This window comes from Daktulosphaira vitifoliae, unplaced genomic scaffold, assembly GCF_025091365.1.
Source record: "Daktulosphaira vitifoliae isolate Bord-2020 unplaced genomic scaffold, ASM2509136v1 Scaffold_4, whole genome shotgun sequence".
Classification (NCBI taxonomy): Eukaryota; Metazoa; Arthropoda; class Insecta; order Hemiptera; family Phylloxeridae; genus Daktulosphaira; species Daktulosphaira vitifoliae.
The window spans coordinates 27,158,760-27,176,001 of record NW_026099575.1 but is presented as its reverse complement, the minus strand read 5'-3'; the positions used below and the strand labels follow the sequence as shown (position 1 = coordinate 27,176,001).

General features: G+C 23.5%; 2 protein-coding genes across 3 annotated transcripts; one reads left to right on the top strand and one right to left on the bottom strand.

Moving 5' to 3' along the window:
* Positions 1–31: 31 nt before the first annotated feature.
* On the top strand, positions 32–5,152 carry LOC126906056 (uncharacterized). Its single transcript, XM_050686301.1, has 5 exons — positions 32–294; positions 3,712–3,876; positions 4,373–4,484; positions 4,657–4,874; positions 4,935–5,152. Exons 1-5 carry the CDS (start codon positions 271–273, stop codon positions 5,073–5,075), a joined length of 660 nt encoding a protein of 219 aa, XP_050542258.1. The 5' UTR covers positions 32–270; the 3' UTR covers positions 5,076–5,152.
* A 1,262-nt stretch (positions 5,153–6,414) lies between these two features.
* Positions 6,415–15,216, bottom strand: LOC126904592 (uncharacterized). Of its 2 annotated transcripts, none has more exons than XM_050683736.1 (7): positions 14,002–14,120; positions 12,501–12,703; positions 8,049–8,141; positions 7,780–7,927; positions 7,580–7,713; positions 6,892–7,023; positions 6,415–6,759 (listed from the first exon to the last, which is right to left on the bottom strand). In XM_050683736.1, exons 2-7 carry the CDS (start codon positions 12,682–12,684, stop codon positions 6,611–6,613), a joined length of 840 nt encoding a protein of 279 aa, XP_050539693.1. In that variant the 5' UTR covers positions 12,685–12,703; positions 14,002–14,120; the 3' UTR covers positions 6,415–6,610. The 2 variants fall into 2 exon arrangements, with proteins under 2 accessions (XP_050539693.1, XP_050539692.1); XM_050683735.1 differs by lacking the exon at positions 14,002–14,120 and adding an exon at positions 14,934–15,216 and having other exon boundaries at positions 6,418–6,759.
* Between the last annotated feature and the right edge of the window lie 2,026 nt (positions 15,217–17,242).

Below are 17,242 nucleotides of genomic sequence, written 5' to 3'. Positions count from 1 at the left end.
AACACGGTTATGTTAACTGTGTATAAACGAGTCATAGACTATGAACGTGCATGTGTTTTGATAAAAAGTATTGAGGTTATATATTTATATCCTTTTTTTTTTGAAAATAAAAACATTAGTTTATTTAAATTCTGATACTTTAAGTTATTAAAGCTAACATTACTTTTAAACATCATTCAAGTTTTAAATAGTTAATTATTTGGATATAAGTATTTAAGAAATCAAAAATTATAACACTTATTGTAAAGAATTTGATATAATTTTGTAAAAATGTTCAAAACTGGATTCATTAAAGTAAGTTTGCTTATATTTTAATAAATTACATTGAAAATAAATAATTATAATAAAATATGTTGATAAAACTTACTAGAAATGAAATAAAATATCAATATTTAATTTTTTACTTATAAATAGCATCAATTTTATTTGTTTTTTTTCTATTTTAATTATTAACTCTTGCTAATATATATAAGGTAATTTATCAAACATCAATTTATTCTTGTCAATTATAATAAAGACTTGAGAATTATAAAATTTGTTTCAAGTTCATTTATGAATAGATATTCATGTTTTAGCTTCCATGCGAAGTGGAGAAGGTATTAATTTTACTATGATGTGTTTTTTTTTTTTTTTATGTCTGTTGCCACTTTTTCTCAGCTCTCACTGGACCGATTTCTTTCGAAAATACGTCAAAAGATCACAAATCGTATCTAGTTGAAGACATTACCCTTAAAAATTGAAAAAAATTCCCTCGTTCCCCGCAAATGGGGGAAATATCCAAAAAAATTACAAATTTAAAAATCGGTAATTTTCGAGATTTTTTCACTTTTTTTTCTTAAAACTTCCATTACTTTTTGAAAAATCAACAAATCAACATAATTTTTTTTTTNACTTTTTTTTCTTAAAACTTCCATAACTTTTTGAAAAATCAACAAATCAACATATATTTTTTTTATACTAAAACCTTAGATATCTACCTTTCATTTGATATCATTTTTTTGTAAATCTATCACTTAACCTGCTCATTAGGGGGGATTTAAAATAGTAACTTTTTTACAAAAATTAACTTTTTCAACTTAATTTTTGAAAATGTTCCGGAAATACTGCGTCCTTCAAACATATATCAAATTAAAGCTTTTTTTATGTACTATAAAATGAAAAAAAAAAATTTGTCCCGACACTTTTTCTTCTACATTTAAATGGCTGCCGTATTCAAAAATATGCTATTTTTGTATTAAAATTATGGGTTTTGTATTTTATTTTAATAGAACTTGATGTTGATTTTGCAATTATCCATCAATTTTTTAAAATTAAACACTATCTACAGATTTGCATCGAAGCGTTTCTTATGATAGTGATTTTAATCACTTTCAGATTAAATCTATACTGGACCTAACTATGTAATGTCTCCAATATGCCGCGACCCCACTGTGCTACCATTTTTTTATTTGTTAAGATTCAATGTAAATTAATTTGGAATTAGGGAATGTGGGAGATCATTCCTCCCATGAAACAAAAAATGTTCTTGTCGTACTATATGTACTCCTGATAAATTTTCATGGAATTGGGTGTGTCATAAGTTGCTTAATTAAATATTAAAAATTAATGATGGGAAATATTGTATACAGTAACTATGAAACTATTTGATAGTCATTCAATTATTATTTGATAATTATACTCAATAATTTTAATCAAGTGTTTTCATATTTTATATCATATGTATATACAAATATATATATATACGTTGTTACAATCATTATCAATTGGATCTGAGACATCTCTATTATATACATTAAAATATTCATTATAGACCAAAGGTGTACTTTGTGAAAAATAATTTTTATATTATAATATATATAATTTTACTAAATTATTGGAGAGCAAATTTGTAAAATGAGGAAGTGCTTAGCCTCTCCAGACCCATTACTCAATGTCTATGACTAAGATCTAAAATAAGCATATTTTTAAATAACAAGAAATATTCATTCATATCTTTAAAATGTATAATTTATATTTTATTATAAACTATAAAATTTAAGTAAAAAACTATTAACAAATAAAAAGTTATAAATTAATACATTTTTTGTATAAGAAAAAATAAAAACAAAACATCTTAAAAATTTTAGTAATCTTTGAAAATTAATTCTTTTTCTAATTTTTAATAATAAAAATAAAATTATTAATATGTAAATGATTATATTTTGAAACATTTGAGTAAATTTAGTACCTACTCTATTATGTATTTTTTTTTAAACTTAACTTACCTTCCATAAAAATTACATTATACTATCAGTTTAAGTATTCTAACTTAAAAAGTTGTAGATTGTTGACCAATACGTTATATGACAGAAAAAATGATCTTTCTACTTTTATTGAAGTATAGTGTGTATTTAAAATATAATAAACCGCTCCCATTCATTTCTTCAGGTAGAATTACAAACATTTGATAACTTACTCAGATCATAAAAAAATAGAACTACAAAATTACTAAGACTTTGTAAATGTTTTCGGTGAAAAAAGATACATTTGTTGAAAAAAGATTTCTTTGAATTTATGGGAAATAAATGCTGAATAACTCCAAATTATCAACTATATGCCAAATATTCTATAACACTGAATATATAAGCTATTAAACTAATGTTAACCTATGTTTTTATTTATATTGTTATAAAATGGATTTTTATCCCACTTAGCATGTTTTTCTAAGAAGCTAAAAAATCATACAAATGTATAAATTTACAAGCCCTGCTTATTATAAACCACTTAATAAATCAAAAATTAAAAATATTTTTAATAATTTTTTTATTTTTGTTTTTCATCCAAATTTTGGATCAATATATCAAAAGTTATTAACATAGATTGGAGCAGGAGTGAGACTAAAAATATCTCATAATAAAACCAAATCATTACTTTAAATTGTTAATAACTTCTAAACTATGGATTCAAAAGTCGTTATTGATTAGTCCTTTTCTTAATTAATTAATTTTCTATTTTATAAGCTAGTTAAATATGTATGTTTCCATTAAAAAAAAAATTACGTTTATACTAAACTTAACGGTATAGATACAACCATGAGCCTGTAACTATCTCTCTACAACGAGTCCAAAACGTCAGCTCATAACTGAAAACGTAGATACATCCGTAAACATTTCAAACAATAACTCGATACTGTTATAAGTTATAATGTATGATTCTATGAAGTAATTAATAAGCTAATAAATTAAGAATAAATGCTATTAAAAAAATAAACCAAAGATTTATTTACAATATTGCATTTATTTTATGATTAATTAAGTGATTTGTGATAAATCAATCATTCTGCATATGTATATATTAGTATTCCTTAGAAATTTAATAATCTGTACCTTTTAATATGCATTTAATTACTAATAATTTGAAGAAGGAGATGTTATTTATTACAAAAATTTTATTTAATCATCTTAAATATATCAATCATTTGCATATCTAATAAACAAAATTCTTAATACTATATTATAATTTACCTCTTTTCTATTAAATACAATTGATAAAAAGTTATTTTATTTATTGAAAAATTATTTTCCTTTTAATTTGTTAAATATTATATTATTTCTTTATAGTTATAATATTATTATTCAATATTATTAATATTGAACTATATATTTTTAATACTTTTAATATTTAGAAATTGGTTCAAGTAATATAATGTTACACTTATTTTTTATATTTTAGCTTGATAAAAGTCAAGAAACTAGTGTCCATGAACAGAAAACTCATCAACCAGAAAGAGGAGTTGTTTATTTATCTCACATTCCTCATGGATTCTATGAAAATGAAATGAAACAATATTTTTCACAATTTGGTGAAGTAACAAATATTAATATTCCTAAAAGCAAAGTATGTTATTATTTGTCAAATAAAATTAAAATATTATATCTTCATTTTCTTATTTTTGTAAGATAGATTTTGTGATTTGTTTCTTCATTTATAATTTATGATAGCCTGTTATAAAATATTATCTATCAAATATATTATTATTCTTGTTGAAATTTTATTTTATAACATGGTTGTAAATAATTATATAACTTCAGAATAAACAAGAATTTTTAATAATTCTGAATTTTTGGACAAACATTATAACAAAGAGTAATTTTATTAAAATTTTGATGTATCAAAATACTGAGTTTTCACAGAATAATTAAAAAAATATTTTTTGTGAAAACATAATATAATAAAAATTAGTTCATCTTTTAATATTTATTTTTGTTACTATTTCATTTTTCTTTGTTATTTATAATTTTTAAGAAAATCTGTTTATATTTTCAAATTAAAATAATTAATTTTCTTTAAATTATCACAATTTTATTTTCATTTTAAATTTATACTTATTTAGAAAACCGGAAGAGCTCGTGGATTTGGTTTTGTTGAGTTTGAGTACCCAGAAGTTGCAAAAGTTGTAGCAGAAACTATGGATAATTATTTAATGCACAAAAAAATTATTAAAGGTAACATATTATAATTTCTAGTGTAAAAATTTTAATAACTCTGTGTATTTCGATTTTTATTCTTAAAGAGAAAACTAAGATGCTCTGCTATGCGCTCTTTTTTACTTTTTGAAATGATTGACTTTAAATTGTAAAGCTACTACATTATAAATAAAATTTATTTTTTCTTTAGCTAAATATTTACCACCAACAGAAGTAAAGAAATCATTATTTAAATATTGTAATAAAAAACAAATACCATCAGTCATCAAACATAGATCTATTCAAAGAAAAATAATGGAAAGGCCTTTGGATCCTGAACGTATAGAAAAAAGTAAAAATAAATTAGAAAAACGACTAAATGCTATAAAAAAGAAGTTAGGTAGCAAGGGAATTCAGTATGACATTCAAGTAATCATGAAAATTTATTAAAAATTTTTAACCTGATTGTAATATTTAATCATGTTTTAGGTTTATAATTTTGATGATACATTAAAAAACTCAAAATCTAGAAATTCTGAAAAAACACCTAAGGTAAAAGTTGTAAAAAAAAGTAATGAAACTGAAAAAAGAAAACTAAAAGCTGTCAATTTAAATGTTAAAAAATCTTAAAAATTATATTAAAAAAATTGTAATTCTTGTTTAATTTGTATAACTTATAAAAAATATATTTGACAACTTTTTTGTTACATTTTATTATTATTTTTTTTAAAAGATCCTTATCAATTCATCCTCGTATTTTTATTAGTACTATTTAATAATAAAGAGTTATTTCGATAAGTATTTATTTATTATATTCATTTACAATAATACTTTACTAAAAATTATATCAAAATTTTTAGTTAAAATACAAGAGATAAACCATAATATTAGCTTTAAATTTTATATTAAAAAAAGTTGACATTAAAAGTTAAATTTCTAAAAGAAAAGACACTGTAAAGGTAATACCAATGGCATGCCAAATATAAAAATTGTCTGAGATTTGTAACTGCCAATGATTAATGCCGTTATTCTATCTATAAAATTGACTTATTTAAGTAAAAACTATGATTTAAAGAATGTTTTGTATTAAATTATAATATATAAAAATTTAATTGTATACTTATAGGAGTAAAATTAATTAATTTTTGTTTTATAGTATTATGATTAAAGTTCAATATGAGGATGCAATTATAATGGAGATGACAAAAAAAATGAAATTAAGATAAAACTTTTTGTAATATTAGCTGTGTACCAATTTTTCAGGTATCAGAATCTTAACTGATAATTTTTTACTATAGGTAAATTTTTAATTTGGTGAAACATACAACACAAATATTAGGGTGAACACATAATTTAGATGAGTTAGAAAGTTAATTAGTTAAAATAGTCATATTATTTTTATTTGGTTGTTCATTAAATAAAAATATTCAAGATTAACAATCTTTTATGTAAAAAAATTTCTTTTTAGAATTTCAAAATATGAGCTGTATGCTTTCTTTAACTAATAAACGTTTTTACGTTAAAATAAATTAAATAATGATTGTTATTGATACTGTGCAAGGCAGACAAGTCCCATACTTAGAAATATTGAGAAGGGTTCACTATTTTTTAAATTATGATGAGAGCAATGATGAAAGTATTATACATAATTCATAATTAAAAACTAACTACTGGTTTTTAATATAATAAATTCTAAAAATATATCTTGATATTTATTTTATATTTTTAGAATTATTAAACTATTTTTTTTTTTTTATGAAATTACAAATAATATAAAAATAAATTAAAGACAATGGAATTAGACATTATAAAAGTCTTCATTTTTATTCAATTTTTATGATCATCAATAAATGACTTAAAATATGTATTGAACATAATATGTACAAAATATTAATTATTTAACAAACAAGTAGTATATAAAAGTTTTCAAGAAATATTTTACAATTAAAAATTAAAATTAAAAAATTATACTAATTATCTGTAAAAATTACTTATGTGTTACATAAACCAATTTTATATATAATAACAAAATTTTCAAGTCTCGAATTTAAGCATTATTTAACTAAAGATGTTTAAATGAAAAATTCTTTATTTACCATGAGAAAATATAAATAATGATTCACTGACTATACACACATTAAATTATTTAAAATATGTCCAATAGCCTATGGCAAAATTAACTTAAAGTCAAAGTTATTAAATATATCATTCCAAATTTTTGTAAAAGCTACTCCTACAAGATCGTTAATGAGTGGTTTTACTACTGGTAAACCAACTCTCCATGAAGCATTAATAATTCTATCCAAAACATTTTCTGTAAATATATTAGATGATTGATTAAAAAAAAGATGCTATAAATTATGTGCAGAAAATTTGTGTTCAGTAACTATTTATATATATATATATATAATTAAGTATAAAAAATATATCTGATACATTAACTTACCTATGATGACTCTTCCACGCATGAGATTACTTATATGAAGAGACATATTACCTATTTCTAGAAGTTGTACAGCTACTTTAATCTTATTGGCATTTTTTGGTTTACTTATGGTCATTGTTTGTATATAATCAACTAAAAATAAAACACTTTATTAAATATTAAAGGTGAGTAAATGGGATATTTTTAGAACTTTGCTCTCTAAAAAAAACATATTTATTTTCTATTAAAGAGAAGCTTAAATTTAACTGTGCAAAAGAAACTAAATTTTTATTACATTAATTTAAATATTATAAATTGATTTGTAGTAGGGATTTTACAAATAACATATTTTATTTTAACTTTCATATTAATGTTTAGGTTAAATATTAAGAAATCCAAGAAGGGCAATAAATTTAAAATGCGAAGTCTACATTTTTAGATTGATGGATCTAGTAAACTAATAAAATGGAATTTTGACACAAAACATCTAAATTACACTTCCAAAATTCTGCTTTTAGAAGCAGATGACAAATAATATAATGTTAAAAAATTAACAACATGCAACATCTTTTTAAAATTCTGCTATAGTCAGGGGTATGAAGGTGAAATATCCAGAAAATTTTATTTCGATACCGATTACTGCTATAATAAAATAAATATAGCTCCTTTAGCTATTTAAGCATTCTAAGCTGAACGTGTTACAACTTACATAAAGTGAGATTGAACTGGCCAACAGTGGTAACGCCAGGACGTAGTAATGTATTTTCCACCTCATAATAGCCTTCAAGATATTTTTCTGGGAAGTAGTGAGTTAATTTAATCGTATTAGCATTTAAATTAGTTCTAAAAATCAATAATTTAGTCATAATTTAAGATAATAATTGAATTACACATGCATAACTTCTTTACTTGACTTTACGAATTTCCGAAACTTTCCAACCACTCTCAGTAACGTTGAATATAGATAACTTGTATCCAAATAGACCAGAAGATCTGCTTTGTCTAACCTCAGCAGCAAAAAACGGATCAAAAGGAGGAATTCCAAGTTCAGGCACGCCTAAATGGATAACATTATTTATTATCGCTTAAGTCACATGACTCTGAATAATGAAAAATTATGTTTACGTTTTAAATGAACGCTATAGTTGTACAACATTGTAGTATATAGTAAATCTTACCGGTGGTGAAGTAACTTCGAACGTTATTAATTGCATTTTTTAAACAGTCGTCAAACTCGTTTGTTTGCACTTTGCATTGTGAAAAATGTTTACCTGTATCAGAATAAACCATGTTAGTATTATTTAAACTTAACTAACTAAAATTGGTAATAAGAAAACATTCACTTTATACCGTCATCAGAGCGTATAGTTTTATTTGTTTTTCACACTGTTCTTTTCGAACAATTTAATGTAAATCTGTCATAAAAATTAACAGCCACGTTCAAAGTCTACTTTAAAAATAGAGTCTAATAACCCATAAAATTTTTTATTAAACTTTTTTAATTTTCCAACCTAACACATCATACCTCAACATCGATTCTGATTATTTTCAATTAAAATGTTGAATGCATAAAATTTATAAATACTTTGTCTAAATACTATATCTCTGGGAACACATGAAATACTTGAAATTTATAGTAAACGCCGAAACTGTGATTTATATTAAAGCACACAATTGATTTCATCACTTATTATAGGCCAAAAAGAATAAACTAATTCACTATAATAAGAAATTAATTTTTTTTTAAACAAATACTTGAAAATATAATAGATAAAATGGAAACGTAACTTATGTTTCTTATAGGTAATTTTAGAGATTTTTTTCGTGAAAAATGAAATTTTATAATCATAATGATAATTTACTGTAATAATTAATTTTTTTTTTAATTTTAAAATTAGAATATTTTACTCGAACACTCATCTAATAACAGAAGAGATAAAACGGCCTCCTTTTAGACAACCCCAAGTAGTTGGCATTAAGGCGAGGAAAAAGAAGATAAGGCCTCATTTCTCCATTTAACAAATAATTTTTGTTTAAAAATTATTTATACTTTTGGAAAAATTCAAACTATGTTGCTGAATTAGTTGTGATCATTGTGGGAAAGATATTCATTTAAAGACAAAATATTTCCATTCAAATTTTAATTGAACCATAGAAAAATTAAATATTGTTTATAGAAAACTAAAATTTCATATGTCACGCATTCACTTTAAACTGTTTTTATGACAAATGGTAATTACTCATTGATTTGATTTGATATATTTCATATATATATTTTATACATATTATACATTTTATTATACATATATACATTTTATATTTTTTTTACATATATTCATATACATATTTGATATATTTTATTTTGATTTGATATATTTATATTTTACAGATTTATCTTCTGTTTAACACGTAATAAACATTATGTAATAATATATTGTAATTTTATCTTCAAAAAGTTTGCTACAATAGCAATTCAAATAAACTATACATATATTGTGTACATGTATAGTTAGTAGTTATAGTATTTCACCTATGTTAACAATATGAGTATTGTTTAACTTACTATGTAATAAGAAAAGTAAATTGAATTATGCAAACATTAAGTGAATTATAAAGCTAATTATTGAAGATGAAATAAAACGCATGGCCTAATCTGTGTGCCGTTTCGATGTTTAATTTTTAAAAATAATTTAACGGTTATTTATTTCATAAAAATAAATATATATCTAAAAAGAAAGCTTTTGGATACAAACATTGTAAATGGTTAGTCGATGCACTCTAATTAGGAGTTTAATGTTTATATTATTTATTGTTACACATTATATTTTCGGTAATGATATAATTCAAAATCTTAGCTCATAAAAAAAGTACATAATAATACTATACGATTAGGTCAACAAAAATAGGTGTAAACTGCTAACAAACCAACACAGTGAAAGTCAACCGGTTTTTGCTTAACGAGCAAGTGGGTAAGTTAAACATGGTACATTCGTAATTTTTCCATATAAAAAATAGTTTATTAAGTCTAAGAATTAATTTTTAAATATATCTTTTCTGATTAGTCCATTATGACGCATTTTTTTTTTTCGAGATTTGAACAATATTTGTATAATTATAAAATAGATAGTGTACCAAAAATTGTACAAGATTTTACGATTTGTTGTTTTCGACATCAGTAAAATTTGGCCAAAAATTGAATACAATAAAATATTAAGCAAATAAATTATTTATAATATGATCATATATAACATTAACAACGACAATAATATATAATTACTACTATTTAAATCCTAAACAGATAATACATTAAATTAAATTTCGATTAATTTGGGCATGTCCTAATAATTTCCTGTAAGTCCTAAAACGAATGTCATCGACCTTACCAGGAAGATTATGTTACTATGAAGATTGTTTAAATGATAAATTATATTATTTTCGTTAATGATTTGAACCTGAATTATTGGAAAACAATTTTTTTGATCCATTAAAATTTACAAATACAACTAAGTAGTTTTTTTCTCATAAAAAAAAAGTATCTGAAATAAAGATTATGTCTCTAGGTATCTAAAAATACGCTGATTGTAATTATAATAATACTTAATTAGGTCTCAAAACACCCAAAGAAACAATTTAATTTATACATATAACAAAAAAAATGTTTGAATATTTTTTTTCCCATATTCAGTAACGAATTTTTTCGGTATTCTCTATTACGTTAAACGTTTAACACATTAATTAATATGTATTAATATATATATATATATATAATAATTTCCATTAAAATAAACACGAGTTTTATTATATGCGTTAATCATAACTGAAGTATAGTTTCAGAATTGTTGTAAAGGAAAGCAACATTTTTTAGACCACAAAACTAATTTTAGTAAAATTTCAGTACTCTCCTAATTTAAATACAAAGTTCCACATGATAAAATTGATTGTCATAAATGAATGACATACTTTTTTTTTATTGATTTGATAGCTAATTCATGAAGTAAAAGTAAGATAAATAGTGAAAGACGAATAAAATAATTGTTGTGTAATTAAAGACAAGAAATTATAAAACAATTATCATTAAAAATATTCATATAAAATAATAAATAATACTATAATTGTGTAATATATTATACATTAACATTAAAAATTCATTTTAATTATTATAATTACACTTGATAAAATTAATTAGAACTATATTTTGTAGTTACGATACCTAATTATGATAGTTAAGCTAAAAATTATAAACGCAATTTAATGTAAATTTTGTACAAATAAACATTATTTACACTCTTTTATTACGTTATACTTATGTAGAGATTAAAATAATAACTTTTAAAAGAGCGAAAGGAAATTTTAATGTGGTAATTGTTTTAATTTTGTAAAGACAAATTCAAATAATAGTATTGATAAATAAAAAAAGTCATTACTACTAAACAACGTAAGAGTTAGTTGTTAGAATTTATATATTTTAATATTTATCAATAAATTCAAAGGGATCATAAAATAATAAATTATTCAATAAATTTGGTAATATTTTAGATATCAAAAAATATATTAAACAAGCAACATAAAATAACTTAAACAAGCTAAAATGTAACAACTTGCCCCAAGGTGGGATAAGTTATTATAGTATTCTTATTTTTAATATAATATTTTAAAAAATACCAACGGAATTCTTACTATGAAATATTATGATATTAATCGCCTTATAAGTTAATATTTTATAACTAAAAAATGAAGTCATTTTATGTAAAATTAATTAGCCACAAGTGATCAATTTTTATTATACATTTTATGTAATTTTATTATACCCATTGAAAAATATCTTAGTTGTGACATTTTTATATTTATTTATAGACATTTTCTATCATTGAGTTCTGTAATTTTCCATTATAAGTGTAGTAAATTATATTAAATTTATTAAAAAAAATTTTCGTCGTGATATTATAACTAGACTCATATGGAAATTTTCCATATACAACATTATCACACAAAAACACAATTATTTTTGTGATTTCAAAATAAAGAATGAAATAGTATGGCCTATTGACTAAATATTTAGTATCAAAAATATCTCATAAAATCTTTGGTCCCAAAAATAAAAATCAAAATGTCTACTTAATTTTACTATCAACATAAAAACATAAAAAGGTAAATAAATGTTTGATATTGATAAGGTATAATCAATATTTTCACAGAATATTAGAAATATTTAATATATTATCTATGAAATCATACAGTAATATGTATAATGCTATTTCAATTTAAAATAAAACATACTTAATAATTAGCCCGTTTCCATTACAAATCAAAAAAATAGGAAAAATTCTTATTGTTATGTTTTTATTTTATTTTATTTTTTTTTTTTTGTGAACAGTCAGATAATTACTTACCGAAACATTAATTATAACGTTAGTTATATGAATAAACAGTGCACACTTCATTTATTCAGTCCCAAAAAAAAATTATTTAGGTAGATTTTTACCAATTTTTTTTTTTTTAATCTTTTTAATAATTAAAATTTTCTTTTTATTATTCTTTTTATTGTGAAACGTTTATGTTTGAACCCAAAATGTTTATTATGATAAAGTTTTATATAATAATACAAAAATGCACTTGTAAAATTTACTTACGGAATTCCGCAGCACCACCTCCATTAGCTATAATTTGGCCAGACACTGTATTATTATCCACTGACTGTCCAGCAGAAAGAGTTGCTAATAATAGAAATAAAGTAAATTTGATGACTAGACATCTCCGAGCTTCGGATAAAGGCATTTTATATTCAATTGAAACACGTATATGATATGTGCTCATTTATTTTGTACCTTCATACCTGAAAATATAGATAAATTGTTACTATTTTTTTTTTAAATTGGATTCATAGATATTTCATTTAGTTTACATACGATTTTTTACACAAAGTAACGACAAATGTTAAAAGTATTTAATATTCTTTAAAAATTTGACTACAATAAAATAACCTTATCTACAAAATGTATTTTTATGCATACATTTTTTCTAAATTAAAATATAAGTTATGAAAAATAACTAGTTGTGTTTTTATTTACAAATTGTTGAATTAGTAAAGCTCTTTTAAATAATTTTGAAAATAAAACTATCAGATAATCATTTAACTTATAAATTTTCATTTAAAATAGTTGGTAGGTAGATAGACTATAGCCCTGATTATGAAGGATGAAACTTACAAGGTTAAAAAAAAAAAATACGCGTGATTATTACCGTAAGCTGCAGTTGTCATATTCGAAATTATTAATAACGTGTATATTTTATCTTAGAACTACAATTTTAAGGCTGTAGTGTGATTTAATGCTGAGATAAAGTTATAAAACATTAAGAGAGTTGTATTTCTTAAATTAATACATTGGTAATGAATATTGGCCATTAAAGTTACTCATTCTCTGGACCAAATGACTCAATCATCTGATGACAATAGTTCATTTTTTTGCAGACTCGATTTAATTATTCTGTTAATAAGTGACTAATTATATTATCTTATAAAGCAAACCGTTTGAAGCCAATTACTGTAACTTTTTTGTGCCCTTCGGAGATTTTTAACATGCGCAACATCTATCAAAATTAAAAAGTTTTATCTTCATTAATAGAACAAGAATCAATGGATCTTTTATAATCCTTGAGTAAAGAAAATATGCCGATACACAAAACAAAACTATAAAAATCATAATAAGCCAATTGTTCAAAAAGTTATAGAGACCTCGACACCAATCCACAAAACTGTCAAGATTTCAAGTTAAATTAGGGAATCGCCCGTAGTGTGAATCATTAGATGTACTGAAATATTATTACAATATCAATTGGCTACTAAATAATATTAAAACCAATCAATTATTATTCTATCTATTAATCTTATCAAACACTTAATAATAAAAATGTTTCCTAGATTGCCTTCCTAGTGTCAAGGACGTGTGACGATTGATGACTTAAATCGTTACTTTTACCAAAACAAATGATTCATAAACATTGAAGACCAAAAATAAAATTGTGTACAGTAATACGCATTATGAAGATTATATACAATTTTGTATTTATATACTGGCAATTAATAAAACCTTTCAAAATATTAAGAAATTAAACACTGAAAAAAAGTCTTACCTGGATAAAATCTATTTTGTCGAGATATTTAGTCTTTTCTGTGTACAAATTTTTTTATTTTTTATTACTTTTAATAAATATTTTCAATAATTTACTATTAATGGATTTAAATATTTTATTTTTAGTTAGAATGTATGATAATGAAACTGTATAGAGGCGCTTCTATTAGATAACTTATGACTAATGTGATTCATTTCACGGTTATTGTTGGCAAATAAGTTGCAGTCAGCAATTTCCTTTTTTTATTTGAATTTTTATATGTTTTATTAATTTGAAAATACAATAGATATAATTTTTATTTTTGTATAATTAACATTTAATTGAGTGTGTACATATTTATTTAAAAAATGATACTATGACGTTAAAGCGTTTCATTAAAAACCAGCAACAAAAAACATACTCGTAAAAAAATTGTTTTTATGAACATTTATACTGATGATGAACAATGACAACAATATAAATTTATGAAAAATTTGCAGAGGCTAAATTGATTTTCCCATCATTCAATTTTATATATGTATAAATACACATAATTTTCTTAAATTTTTGGATGTAAACCTATTAATGATGTGTTTAACAATAGAACTCAAGTTTAACTAAAAACATTATTAATTCTTTTAGCAATTTTCATAATTAATGTGCGTACACAAACCTTCAACAGAATTACCTAAAAAAAAATTCTTTCTTTTTATATTCAGTTTAAACAAAAACAAATATGAAAATAAATATTTATAAACTTGAGTATTTTTTACCAAGGCTGTCTGTTTGGTGGACATATAATTGAATCGATAGTTTTCAACAGATATAACATTAAAAAATGTAATAAGTTGATTTTTTTTTATCGATGAAATTTTACTTTACAATAAGTATGTTTAAATTACGGTAATTATTATTACAGACAATTTTAAATTACGCTAAAAAATCATACTCACCCTACGACGAGTTAAAAATGGCAACGATGTTGTTCGATAAATTCAGTAATTAACGACTGTTGATGTCGAGTCTCGAAAATGAATGCTGATAAATTTTTTTGAGCTTAACGGGAAGGCTATGTCGTATCGGATGTCTGCACATTCATGAAGCTTCGAGTTTGATCAACGTGTGTAATGTAATCGGTGCGGCGGTGTTTAGGTATAATAAACAAACGGAGTCTGTGGCGATCAGTGAAAGGGAAACTGTTACGGCAAAACGTTGTGACAGTCCCGTGTAACAATAACGCAAAGATACGGTAAGCTGCCGCCGTCTGTGTATCCTCCTCCAATCCGCTTACCGACACTTCTGTTGCACATGATAATGATGCTGCCTTCAAAAGTTAAGAGGGAGAATGTTACTATGACTTAACTTTCATACCTAATCGACATGTGCGAAAAACACATTGCAATAGTAATTAAATAATTTCGTTCGTTGACCTAATCCACTGCTAATACCAGTTCTTAAGGCGGCCGCCGGTAAATGCAAGTCAAGTAATACATGAACGAATTGAGTGCCTTTCGTCTATGAACACGGAAGACCACTCACATTGTTGATCCTCTGGTGGTAATGCAATCGGCTCCTGCACTGTGACAAGCAGAATTACCAATTGAAATGGATTAACCGATCCACACATACAATCCCCAAAATATTTTTGCCCGTAAAATCGCTTGTATTATTGTTAATTATCTAACCGTAAGTTCATTTACGTAGAAATTCCCGTAGAAATCCAGTTTACTTAAAAACACACGTTCACCTTTAATTTTTAAACTAGAAACCACTCACCATTTTTTACATATACATTAATGTTTTTTTAATAATATGGTGAATGTATGTGTTATTTGTATAATGTTACATATTTTGTAAGTTTTACTGTCAAGTGAATTTAACTTTGTATCAAGGATTTTTCAGGTTATTTATAAATATGAGTTATATAAATGTACAAATATTTATCCAAATAGTAAAGTTCGAGTAGTAAAAAGGGTGCGCTTCTAAATCCACCGAATTTAATTATTATCTCAGCAGGAGTGTGTTTTCAAAAAAACTCGGAAGGGAAGTTTGATTTTTCTTATGTATAATTTTTATTTTCCAAATGTATGGCAATTCTTCAATTTTAATTGTGTCATAGATATGGTACTGGATATATATATATTTCTCTCTTGAGACGTTAAAGATCTCCCAAATCGACTCTGGTTGATAAACTAAGAAAATAAATTTTTCTAGTATTATGCTGACTAAAATACCAAAACTGATAGATGTAGATAGCGATCGTCTAGTAACTGCTATTTGATTTTTCTGATGATTTGATTATTAATGAGTAATTTAAATTCTTATTTTAGAATCACCGACATTTGGTTGTAATTAGATAAAATCTTTCATTGATTTAAATTTATCGAATTTTTAAATTACTAATTATATTATGTTTGTTCTTTTTATATATTATGTTTAGTTTATACAGTATACAGATACTTTCTGTCGATTTCTTTCAAATATGTTTATGATAAAAAATTTGTTGAAATATTTAATCAAGTTTATTGTTATATATATATATATATACATTGTTTAAACTTTAGCTTTATAATTAGCTTACTGTTATAATGTATTTTTTTCGTTTTGAACTTATTTTTTTTATGTCTACGAAGAGTTTACATTAGGATACAATTTTGCATTTGCACATAGCAATGTATTTTGTATATTTTATCAAGGAATATTTGATAAATTATGTATTATTTTCAGGACGGCTATAAGTATATAAGTTTGTACATTCATTATCAGAATAGTACAGTATTATTAATCGAATAATCTCATATATGATTTATAAGTTTATGATTTTATCATATAAAATGGGATTAATCTATGATAACTATGCTGTCCAACGTCAAATCATAGTAACCAATATTCTTATCAAAATTGAATTTTTTCAATTTATTTTATCAAAATAATCATTCAAATTAAAAACAAAAAGTAATATAAACATATAAAACCCAAAGAAGGAGATTGAAACCACTTTCGCCCCATTGACTTTTAATTCTTCAAATTTTAGCAATCTCAAAGTAATTATCTACAGCAATGACTGTTAAATAGTTGCGTATATATGGTGTGGTGGGAGGGACGTCAGGGGTTATGACACCTTCCTTGAACAGGTTCTGTACACATTTTTTTATTAATCTTTGGTGGACCAGCTCTAGCTTAACCTACTTATATAATTTAAGTATATTTATTTTATTCGATTCGACTTTTAGGAGCTGAGCTCTGTGATCCCAAATCGCCC

Bases quoted from the DNA above. Each gene is read 5' to 3' on its own strand.
- LOC126904592 (XM_050683735.1), bottom strand. From the start codon at position 12,684: ATGAGCACATATCATATACGTGTTTCAATTGAATATAAAATGCCTTTA. The intron at 8,142-12,500 runs GTAAGTAAATTT...ATTCTGATACAG, and splicing joins AGGTGGTGCTGCGGAATTCC to GTAAACATTTTTCACAATGC. The intron at 6,760-6,891 runs GTAAGTTAATGT...ATATATTTACAG, and splicing joins GCGTGGAAGAGTCATCATAG to AAAATGTTTTGGATAGAATT.
- LOC126906056 (XM_050686301.1), top strand. From the start codon at position 271: ATGTTCAAAACTGGATTCATTAAA. The intron at 295-3,711 runs GTAAGTTTGCTT...TTTATATTTTAG, and splicing joins TCAAAACTGGATTCATTAAA to CTTGATAAAAGTCAAGAAAC. The intron at 3,877-4,372 runs GTATGTTATTAT...ATACTTATTTAG, and splicing joins TTAATATTCCTAAAAGCAAA to AAAACCGGAAGAGCTCGTGG.